Below are 12,365 nucleotides of genomic sequence, written 5' to 3'. Positions count from 1 at the left end.
CGGATGTTGGATTTTCGTAGGGCAAACATTAATAAACTCAGAGACATGATGAGTGTCATACCATGGACGAGAATGCTGGAAGGGAAGGGAGCATATGAAGGGTGGGCGTTACTCAAACAACAGCTATTGCATGCTCAATCAATGACTATCCCAGAAAGACGAAAACACTGCAGGAGCTCTAAGAAGCCTATTTGGATGAACAGAGAACTTCAAGAAGAACAAAAAAAGAAAAGGAAAATGTTCAGGAAATGGAAGGAAGGACAGAGCTCTAAAGAAGAGTACCTACAGGATACTAGGCACTGTAGATCAATCATCAGAAAGGCCAAAGCTGAGAGTGAACTAAGATTGGCCAGGGAAGCCCATTGTAACAAGAAAAGATTTTTCAGTTATGTGAGGAGCAAACGTAAAGTAAAGGAGGCAATAGGCCCACTGTTGGGTGCGGATGGACAAACTCTAACGGAAGATGCAGAGAAAGCAGATAGGCTTAGTGCCTATTTTACATCTGTTTTTTCCCACAGGTCAAAGTGTTTAGGCACATCTAGAGATGGCCGTAGCCAAAGGATAGTGTCTGGGTGGCAGGTTAACATGGATAGAGAGGTTGTCGAGAGGCACTTAGCTGCACTGGATGAGTTCAAATCCCCTGGTCCAGATGAAATGCACCCGAGAGTACTCAAAGAACTTTCCAGATAACTTGCACAGCCCTTGTCCATCATCTTCGGAACCTCTGTAGATGTCCTGGAGGACTGGAAGAGAGCAAACGTTATTCCGATCTTCAAAAAAGGGAGGAAGGATGACCCGGGAAACTACAGACCAGTGAGTCTGACCTCTGTTGTGGGGAAGATAATGGAGCAGATATTAAAGGGAGCGATCTGCAAACATCTGGAGGACAATTTGGTGATCCAAGGAAGTCACCATGGATTTGTCTCCAACAGGTCCTGCCAGACCAACTTGGTTTCCTTTTTTGACCAAGTAACAGGTTTGCTGGATCGGGGAAATTTGGTTGATGTCATTTACTTGGATTTTAGTAAAGCTTTTGACAAGGTTCCCCATGATGTTCTGATGGATAAGTTGAAGGACTGCAATCTGGATTTTCATATAGTTAAGTGGATAGGGAATTGGTTAGAGAACCGCACTCAAAGAGTTGTTGTCAATGGTGTTTCATCAGACTGGAGAGAGGTGAGTAGCGGGGTACCTCAGGGCTTCTATGATTCTATGATTCTATCAAGCCACAGGGCCTCCATCTTGGAGGGGTGGAGTTTCAGGCGATCCAGCCACTGCTTCCAAACAGCTGGCAAATGTATTTGGGGGGGGGGGGGTCCGGCCGGCCATCCATTTTCCGGGGGGAAACAAAGAAAAGAGCATGATTTTAATCTGTGCCTGCCAGGCAATCATAGAATCATAGAGTTGGAAGGGGCCATACAGGCCATCTAGTCCAACCCCCTGCTCAACGCAGGATTAGCCCTAAGCATCCTAAAGCATCCAAGAAAAGTGTGTATCCAACCTTTGCTTGAAGACTTCCAGTGAGGGGGAGCTCACCACCTCCTTAGGCAGCCTATTCCACTGCTGAACTACTCTGACTGTGAAAAACTTTTTCCTGATATCTAGCCTATATCGTTGTACTTGAAGTTTAAACCCATTACTGCATGTCCTCTCCTCTGCAGCCAGCAGAAACAGCATCCTGCCCTCCTCCGACAACCTTTCACATACTTAAAGAGGGCTATCATGTCCCCTCTCAACCTCCTTTTCTCCAGGCTGAACATTCCCAAGTGCCTCAACCTATCTTCATAGGGCTTCGTCCCTTGACCCCAGATCATCATTGTCGCTCTCCTCTGTACCCTTTCAATTTTATCGACGTCCTTCTTGAAGTGAGGCCTCCAGAACTGCACACAGTACTCCAGGTGTGGTCTGACCAGTGCTGTATACAATGGGACTATGACATCTTGTGATTTTGATGTGATGCCCCTGTTGATACAGCCCAAAATGGCATTTGCCTTTTTTACCGCTGCATCACACTGCCTGCTCATGTTTAGTTTACAATCCACAAGTACCCCAAGGTCTCGTTCACACACAGTGCTACCTAGAAGTGTATCCCCCATCCAGTAGGCATGCTTTTCATTTTTCTGACCCAGATGCAGAACTTTACACTTATCTTTATTAAATTGCATCTTGTTCTCATTTGCCCATTCTTCCATTGTGTTCAGATCTCGTTGAACTCTGTCTCTATCTTCCGGAGTATTTGCCAGTCCTCCCAATTTGGTGTCATCTGCAAACTTGATGAGTAGTCCCTCCACCCCCTCATCTAGATCATTAATAAATATGTTAAAAAGTACCGGGCCGAGCACCGAGCCCTGAGGTACCCCGCTACTCACCTCTCTCCAGTCTGATGAAATACCATTGACAACAACTCTTTGAGTGCGGTTCTCTAACCAATTCCCTATCCACCTAACTATCTGAAAATCCAGATTGCAGTCCTTCAACTTATCCATAAGAACATCATGGGGAACCTTGTCAAAAGCTTTACTAAAATCCAAGTAAATGACATCAACCGAATTTCCCCGATCCAGCAAACCTGTTACTTGGTCAAAAAAGGAAACCAGGTTGTAATGGCAGGACCTGTTGGAGACAAATCCATGCTGACTTCCTTGGATCACCAAATTGTCCTCCAGATATCTGCTCCATTATCTTCCCCACAACAGAGGTCAGACTCACTGGTCTGTAGTTTCCTGGGTCATCCTTCCTCCCTATTTTGAAGATCGGAATAACGTTTGCTCTTTTCCAGTCCTCCGGGACATCTCCAGTCCTTAAAGAGGTTCCGAAGATGATGGACAAGGGCTGTGCAAGTTCTCTGGAAAGTTCTTTGAGTACTCTCGGGTGCATTTCATACGGACCAGGGGATTTGAACTCATCCAGTGCAACTAAATGCCTCTCGACAACCTCTCTATCCATGTTAACCTGCCACCCAGACACTATCCTTTGGCTACGGCCATCTCTAGATGTGCCTAAACACTTTGACCTGTGGGAAAAAACAGATGTAAAATAGGAACTAAGCCTTTCTGATTTCTCTGCATCTTTCGTTAGAGTTTGTCCATCCGCACCCAACAGTGGGCCTATTGCCTCCTTTACTTTACGTTTGCTCCTCACATAACTGAAAAATCTTTTCCTTTTACAATGGGCTTCCCTGGCCAATCTTAGTTCACTCTCAGCTTTGGCCTTTCTGATGATTGATCTACAGTGCCTAGTAACCTGTAGGTACTCTTCTTTAGAGCTCTGTCCTTCCCTCCATTTCCTGAACATTTTCCTTTTCTTTCTTAGTTCCTCTTGAAGTTCTCTGTTCATCCAAATAGGCTTCTTAGAGCTCCTGCAGTGTTTTCGTCTTTCTGGGATAGTCATTGATTGAGCATGCAATAGCTCTTGTTTGAGTAGTGCCCACCCTTCACATGCTCCCTTCCCTTACAGCATTCTCGTCCATGGTATGACACTCATCATGTCTCTGAGTTTATTAAAGTTTGCCCTACGAAAATCCAACATCTGTGTCTGGCTACAAGCTTCCTTGGCTCCCCATCTCAAAAGGAATTCTATGAGGACATGGTCACTTCCCCCTAGGGTCCCCACCTCCTTCACCTCATCCACCAACTCTTGCCTGTTGGTCAGTATTAAGTCCAGTATGGCTGAACCTCTTGTGGGTTCATCTACCATTTGATAAATGAAATTGTCAGCCAGGCAGGTCAGAAAGTTGCATGACTGAGGACGCTTCGCAGAGTTTGTTTCCCAGCACACATCTGGGAAATTGAAGTCACCCATGATGACAAGGTCCTGCCGCTTGGATATTTTCTCAAGCTGCTCACAAAGTGCAGCATCCACATCCTCTCGTTGGTCAGGCGGTCGGTAGCAGACACCAACCACCACACTGTTTGTTTTCCCCTCGCTTATTTTCACCCAGATGCTTTCCACTGTAGATATGCTCTCCTTCACTAGAATTTCCTGACAGGTAAGCCCTTTCCTCACATACAGTGCCACTCCTCCACCTCTTCGATCTATTCTGTTTTTTCTGAACAGTTCATATCCATCCACCATTACCTTCCAGTCATGAGAATCATTCCACCAAGTTTCCGTGATGCCTACTAGATCATACCTTTCCATCAGCATGAGAAGTTCCAGCTCTTCCTTTTTATTGCCCATGATTCGTGCATTAGTATAAAGACATCTGAATCCTTTTACTTTTGGTTCCCTATGAGCTGGCCTTGCCGGTTGGGCTGCCTCCGATCGTTTTCCTTCCATACACTCCCTATGTTGATCGTCTCCTTCCCCTAGTGGCTTTAGTTTAAAGCTCTCCTGATGAATCTCCCCAGGTTCCTGCCAAACACATTCTTCCCCAGTTTCGATAAGTGCAGTCCATCAGGTGCTAGTAGGCCTTCCTCAAGAAAGCGTATCCCATGGTCCCAGAAACCAAATCTCTCCTGCCGGCACCAACTATGCAGCCAGTGATAAACCTCCATTATCTTCCTCTCCCGACGCATTCCTCTTCCCTTGACAGGCAAGATTGAAGAGAATACCACTTGTGCCCAAATTTGCTTGAGCTTCCTCCCCAGATCTTGATAGTCTTTTTTAATAGGAGCGATGGTATTCAGGGACATGTCATTCGTTCCCACATGGACCATCACAAATGGGTAGCGATCCGTAGATTTGAGGAGTTTGGGCAGCCGTTCTGAAACATCTTTAATTTTCGCCCCTGGCAAGCAACACACCTCTCGGGTTAGGGGGTCGGGCCCAGCCACATGGCGAAGAAACACAGAATTTCCTAGTCCGCAACCCTGGTGCCTGTCTGGATCTTCACAACCAACACATTCCAATTCAAGACTATGTAACCAGATTGGGGCTGAATTGCAGGAATGAATGAATTCTTAAAGCTCTGCTTAACGAGAAGTATCTTACTCTATTGGCTAAACTACAAATGTACTATAATGTTAAGAGTCAATCTTTTGTATTTGCAAAAATGCTAGCCTGAGCATCAGGTTTCAGTGAATATCACGAATGTCCATCTATGCTGTGGCTATCTATATTCGAATTTTTATGACATTAAAGGTAACCTATGTCTCTGTATAACATGTAACAGATCGCAAAGAACAGCTTAACAGATGAAAGGGACATTTGGTGTGTTGGTGTTGCAGTTTCCTGGTGACTGGGTTGATTTCGGGGTCCTCATTCAAAAGCCTGTCTTAAGATCTACTTGTTATAGACTTGATCTTAGCCAAAGGCCAAGAACCAATGTCCAAGAGGAAAGAGATTCAGTAGGTTTTTTTCTATACACACTTTTCCTTCTTGTGCAATAGTGAGGCAGGGTACTGGCGCTGGGGGATCAGCCGTATCATTGGTACACAAACAACAGGACCTATGGCAATGTTTCCTTCTAATACTCTTGCAATGAGATCATGGCTTGAACCCACTCAAAATTTGTGTGGTCAGGAAGGGTTTCATTAGCAAAGGGCAACTTTCTGGTCTCTTCCATCTCACTTCAGGCCAAACTGCCCCTTCAAACGCTGCTCCTGGGGGAAAGGGAGCCCCCAGAAGTAGCATGAGGGTCAAGTCAAAGGACTGCTATGGTTGGGAGGAAATGGGCAAAATGTATTCAGTTTCTTTTGACATCCCAGAACCCTAATATAATAGAACCAGTTGCAAAGTTTTTATATCTTGCCATGAGAAATCGTGAATGTATTATGTCTTCCTCTAAAGCATGATCTTTGCCTTTGTTTTCTCTGTATAGCAGTGGATCCTTTTGCACTTTCCCTCTTTATATTGTACTTTTATATGCTATTAAAGGCTTGTTGTTTTTGTTGTATTCCACCCACAACCAATCCACCAGTGGAGCCAAACCTGAGAAAAATAATTTTTCGGTCCTGGCCCCTACCTGGTGGAATGAGCTCCCGGAGGAGCTGCGGGCGCTCGGAGAGCTCACCGCTTTCCATAGGGCCTGCCAAACATAGTTCTTCCGCCAGTTTACGGCCAGGTTCCAGGCCTAGAGCAGATGGTGGCTACCTTGCTGGATCAGAGGAATGTCGTGGACACAGTCTACCTGGATTTCAATAAATCTTTTGATAAGGTTCCACATGATATTCTTGTTGAAAAGTTGGTAAAATGCAATATGGATCCTGTCAGGTGGATCAGTAACTGGATGACAGATCGTACCCAGAGGGTACTTGTTAATGGTTCAGCATCCTCTTGGAGAAGAGTGAGAAGTGGAGTGCCCCACGGATCTGTCCTGGGGCCTGTGTTGTTCAACATATTTATAAATGATTTGGATGAGGGTTTAGAGGAGGTATTTATTAAATTTGCAGACAATACTAAACTGGGAGGGGTAGCAAACACAACCGAAGACAGAATCAGAATATAGGATAATCTTGATAGGCTCGAGAAGTGCGCTAAACTGAATTAAATGAAGTTCAATAGGGACAAATGCATTTAGGAAGGAAAAAACAAACACACCAATATAGGATGGGGGAGACTTGCCTTGGCAGTAGCATGTGCGAAAAGGGTCTAGGAGTCTTAGTAGACAATATATTAAACATGAGTCAACAGTGTGACTAGGTGGATAAAAAGGCAAATGGGATTTTGGGCTGTATCAAACAGTATCATGTCCAGATCACGGGAGGTGATGGTACCGCTGTACTCTGTTCTGGTTCGGCCTCACTTGGGAGTACTGTATTCAGTTTTGGCCACCCCAGTTGAAGAGGGATGTAGACATACTGGAGCATGTCCAGAGGAGGGCAACAAAGATGGTGAAGGGTTTGGACACCAAGACATATGAAGGAAGGTTGGGGAGCTTAGTCTGTTTAGCCTGGAGAGGAGGCGACTGAGAGGGGATCTGAAAACCATCTTCAAGTATTTAAAAGGGTGCCATACAGAGGATGGAGCGGAGTTGTTCTCTCTTGCCCCGGAGGCACAGACCAGAACCAATGGGATGAAATTAATTCAAAAGATATTCAGTCTAAACCTCCGGGAGAAGTTCTTGACAGTTACAGCGCTTTCTCAATGGAACAGGCTTTCTCAGGAGGTGGTGGGTTCTCCATCTTTGGACATTTTCTGATGGAGAGGCTGATTCTGTGAAGGCTCAAGGGGGTGGCAGGTTACAGTGGATGAGCGATAAAGATGTGAGTGTCCTGCATAGTGCAGCGGGTTGGACTAGATGGCCTATGAGATCCCTTCCAACTCTATGATTCTATGGTACAGGCCCCCCTTGGCATTGGCCCTTGATAATTTCGGTGCCAGACATCTGTTTCCTTCCCATGCTGCCCTTGTAAGGGCCTTCCTGTTTAAGGAGGGCCATGGTTTTTTTTTTGTCACCTGTTAGATTTTGTTGCACTAATTGGGTTTTAATGAGATTTTATTTGATTTTATTGTATGGATTTTCTTCTGATATAACCCACCACAGTCAATTTTCAAGAGCAGTGAGCTATAAATCCAATTCTAAATTTTAAAAAAATTAAAATTATTTTTAAAAATATCAGTTCTAAATGTTGGAGCTGCAATAAACAAAATTATATTTAGGCTTATATATTTTAAAATGTTGATCTATTAATTAATTTTGAGAAGAGATTAAATAATAGGTTGAAGCATCTGGGCTTAGTGAACAAGCTACATATCACATCTGCACTAGTGGCTGCACTAGAATATCAAGTCACACATTGATACCCTGGAAAATGAACAAAGGAGGCAAGGATTATAGAATTTAGTGATTATCGCAACTGAACACGAAAAAGTTCCCAGAAAGGCTAGCACTTTGCCATTTTCTTCTTCCCAATGACTATATTTTGAAAGATTTATACGATCTGAACAGAAACCAGAGTAAATAGGGTTTAGGAAGGGATACACTACCTTAGATCATTGTACTGTTTTAGCTTTTTTAAACCAGAAATACACCAAACCTAAGAGGGGCAAATTATTTGTTGCCTTTATTGATTTAAAAGCAGCCTTTGACTCAGTTTCCAGAGAGAAACTCTGGATAAAATTAAACAATCTAGACATAGACCAGCGTCTACTCTTTCTATTAAAACAGCTCCATCATAACAACCACTGCCAAGTCAAATATTCTGCTGAGTGAAATTTAACACCAAAAATCCAAATAAACATAGGAGTGAAACAAGGTTGCATCCTTGCCCCTCAGTTATTTAACCTTTTCTTAAGTGACTTACCCTTCTATTTTTACAAAGTTAATGGTCATCCCCTCATTCTTGGCAAAAGACCCACTCCACTTCTTTTATATGCAGATGACACAGTTATCTTATCTAGAACTCGAGTTGGCCTTATACGCTATCTCTGGTCATTCGGAGATTACTGTAGTGACAATCAACCAAAAATAAACTTTGAAAAAACGAAGATCATGGTATTTGCAAAGACCCAATATAAGTTTCCCTGGATGGTAAACATATAGTACAGGTCAATCACTACAAGTATTTAGACATGAACTTTACTTATAACAACAGTTGGGCCAACCATAGAGAAAAAACAATCAAATCTGCAAAAGGCCAGTTGTCCCTTATAGCCAAGTTTCATCATCAAAAAGACAACAAAAACCTTCAAGCAGCCATTAAAATCCACAATGCCAAAATAATTCCTCAGATACTTTATGGAATCCCAATATGGATGGATGCATTTAATAATAAATTAGAGAACATCCAATCTTTCTTTTTCAGAAATCTGCTAAGAGTCCCAAACTGTGTGGCCAATCATACTCTTGTCGCAGAACTTGGCCAACAGAGTCTAGAAGCCCGGGCTTGGTTTCAGTCCTTTAAATACTGGTTAAAAATTCATTTCCATGCTAAAACGGGTAGTTTGTTAATTAACCTTTTGAGTGACCCTTATTCTTTCAGCTGGCTGGGCAAAATGTCAAAAAAAACTTCAAATTATGGATCTGGACATCTCATCCCTTAGCATGCAAGACAAAAGGACGATACTAAAGCTAATATCACAGAGAATAGAAGTCTATACACTATAGAACTCTATACACAGATTCTGGGCTCCTCTAACAACAGTGTATGTTCTCCCCGCTTCTGGGATATTCCCTTATCTTACAAATCCATGCCCATGTATCTCCAAATTTTGGAGACACACCAGTTAAGAAGAGCATTTCTAGTAGCTCACTTAAACATCTTTCCCTCAAATGTCACCTGAGGTAGATTTTTGAAGATCCCTCCTCAGGAGAGATACTGTTTACATGGATGTAGTGTCCCTGACACGTTGTACCATATACTTCTGGTGTGTCCTAAATTTGAAGTATTTCGTCGCCCGTTAGCTAATTATCTGAAGAAATTGAAATTCAGCTGTGTTAATGAGAAACACTGGATTAAAATGATACTAAATGTGAGGGACACAGCAACTATTATAAAAGTAGCAAAGTTTTTACTGGCAATTTTAAATGAAAATCTTTTATGATAGATTTTACATCTGAAACTGTTTGAAATTTTCACTTTATGCTTTGCAATTTTATGCCAATAAAGGTACTCTGAATCTGAATCTATATTTTGAATTGATTCAAATGGGTCTGAAGTAGCACAATAAAATCAGAGTCCAGTAGCACCTTTAAGACCAACAAAGATTTATTCAGGGCGTGAGCATTCGAGTGCAAGCAGTCTTTGTCAGATTATGATCTTCTTACATGACAGGGAAATATATAGCAAAAATCAATTCTGTTACATCAGTAAACTGTATCACAACCAAATACAGCCAATGATAATCCTTTCTCAAAACAGCCAATCAATCCCCTAGAATTCAGTGTACTTTACAAAAACACAGGGAGAAACCAAACTGCATTTTATTAGTGATCAAAAGTTCTCACCATCCCATATGTTGCTTGCTCCACTCGTCTCCATACAACTGTGAAACATCCCTCCCAGGGAATTGCTGGTAATTATTCCAAGGCCAGGGAGTCAAACTCAAAATTCCATAACATTGTCACATCTTACAGTCACATTATCACAAATAAAATATAGTGAGGAATATGGATACACAAGTTGAACAAGGTTAGCATGAATAGTGAGATAAAAAAAACCTTTGTCCCTGTTGAGTCTTGCATATGTCATAGTATTGAGTTTTGTAATAAGCTGCATGTCTGCAATCTCCCTTTCTAGCCTGTTCTTGACGTCCCTTTGCAGCTACTCTCAGGTCCGCTATTGAATATCCTGGAAGGTTGAAGTGCTCCCCCACAGATATTTCAATTTTGTGGTTTTTGATGTCAGACTTGTGCCTATTAATTCTTTGGCGTAGGGTTTGACCTGTTTGCCCTATGTAGAGAACAGGGGGGCACTGTTGGCACTTGATGGCATATACTAATTTGGAAGATGAACAGGTGTATAGGCATTTGATGGTATAGGTGATGTTGTTAGGTCCAGTAATTGTGGCACTGGGTGTATATGGCTGCACAGTTGGCATCTGGGTTTCTTGCAAGCTCTAGTACCAATGTCCATGTTCACATGAGATGCTGCATTGTTGTGGGTGAGGAGTTGATTGAGATTGGGGAGCTGTCTGTGTGAAAGAAAAGGTTTACCCCCCCATTGCTTGGGAAAATTGTCATTATTGTCATTACTCAGTACAGGTTGTAAGTCACTGATGATGCGTTGTACTATCAGCTCAAGTACTGGACTCTGATTTTATTATATTTTGAATTAAAATCCTGAGAAAAATGTAAGTAACTTCTAGAAATGAATTGGTTTGTTTTGTTTTGTTTCCAACTTCATACATTCTGGAGTAATTTTTAAGGAAAGGTCAAATTATCATAGAGTTTTTATACCTAGAAAGCAACATGCAGGCCTTAACATTTATCCGTTGCATAATCCAGCTGTTGCCAGCCACACTTACCAGCACTGCTGCTCTCGGTTTTGTCATCTGTCTGGGACTCTGGAAACAACAACAAAGAGAAGGTTAGAACTTTGTGGCCTTGAGTCTCATGTGCTGGAGTAATCTGGAGGCATGTTGGGCTGACGGTATTCCAACCAGATGGCCAAGCTTTTGACCGAACCCACACCGATACTGACTCATCCCACTCCCCTGATGTCGGGCGCAAGGAGAACCCTGTAGGAGAAAGCCTCCTGGATCAAGATAGCATTAACAAATGCTCCAGAGCTATGAAGGCATATATGGCAGCAATAAACCCAGAGCTAACACACATTGAATGTGGCTACATTTCTCTTTCCAACTTTAGTCCTTCTTACAGGTTCATGTCAACCCCCCATTCCTCCCGATCCAACTCTTCAAAATTACAATCAAAACTAAACACCAGTGTGTCACTCAGAGCATAGTTTAACAGCAGCCCAAAGCCGCCAAATCCCCTGGGCCGGATGAAATGCACCCGAGAGTGCTCAAAGAACTTTCCAGAGAACTTGCACAACCCTTGTCCATCATCTTCGGGACCTCTTTAAGGACTGGAGATGTCCCGGAGGATTGGAAGAGAGCAAACGTTATTCCGATCTTCAAAAAAGGGAGGAAGGATGACCCGGGAAACTACAGGCCAGTGAGTCTGAACTCTGTAGTTCAGCAGTGGAATAGGCTGCCTAAGGAGGTGGTGAGCTCCCCCTCACTGGCAGTCTTCAAGCAAAGGTTGGATACACACTTTTCTTGGATGCTTTAGGATGCTTTGGGCTGATCCTGCGTTCAACAGGGGGTTGGACTACATGGTCTGTATGGTCCCTTCCAACTCTATGATTCTATGATGCTATGATTCTGACCTTCCAAATGAAGCTCCAGGACAGGCAATGGAAAATCCTTGTTCCCAGAGTTGCATAACTGCATGACATCTCCCCTGAAGAAATGTCCAAAACATTGGGCTCCAAGTTACTGATATTTTCTGCCACCCAATACTCAGAGAAGAGGAATTTGATGGCTGAAAGAGCCCTCCCTTGTAATGGTGCCTGTTGCCACCTTCCTTTCAAAGAAGAGTACTACATCTGGGCTTCTCCATTTTTATAGTGGGGCTGGACTGCGTGTTTCTTGCTTAAGCTGTGTCTTCCTTGCTTAATGGAGGGAAACATGACAGAAAGCTGTACTAATTGCTGTCTCCCTTGACTACCACTTTGTCATGGGGACATGTCTCTGCCTGTAGAATTACCACGTCAGCCATCTGCACCCAGGACAACAAGGGAGTCAAAGCTTTGGCAGGCACAGGCTCCTTGGAAGTAGCCTCAAGGAAGGCATTGCCTTTTGACTGCAGGACTGCCTGTCTCCTAGACTCCCACCTGAGCTAAGCCAGCTCTCAAAACAGAATCATTATGATCTGGTATTTTTAAAAGGTTCTCAGTGACGGAATCAGCTGCCCACACTACCAGTTCACAGCTGAGCTGCAGGATCCAGGCCTCCTAGCTTCAATCCAGGGTTCCACC

At 43.2% G+C, this 12,365-nt stretch overlaps 1 protein-coding gene across 1 annotated transcript in view; it reads right to left on the bottom strand.

Annotated features, from left to right (window-relative positions):
* The window catches only part of GTF2F2 (general transcription factor IIF subunit 2), a 128,767-nt gene that overhangs the window by 68,741 nt on the left and 47,661 nt on the right, over positions 1-12,365 (bottom strand). Inside the window, exon 5 of the mRNA XM_077344027.1 lies at positions 10,849-10,887. Within this exon, the coding sequence (XP_077200142.1) occupies positions 10,849-10,887 (39 nt within the window). The remainder of the gene's footprint in view (positions 1-10,848; positions 10,888-12,365) is intronic.

The sequence above is a fragment of the Paroedura picta genome, chromosome 6, assembly GCF_049243985.1.
Source record: "Paroedura picta isolate Pp20150507F chromosome 6, Ppicta_v3.0, whole genome shotgun sequence".
Lineage (NCBI taxonomy): Eukaryota > Metazoa > Chordata > Lepidosauria > Squamata > Gekkonidae > Paroedura > Paroedura picta.
The sequence above is the reverse complement of the archived record's forward strand: the minus strand, read 5'-3'. Positions and strand labels throughout refer to the sequence as shown.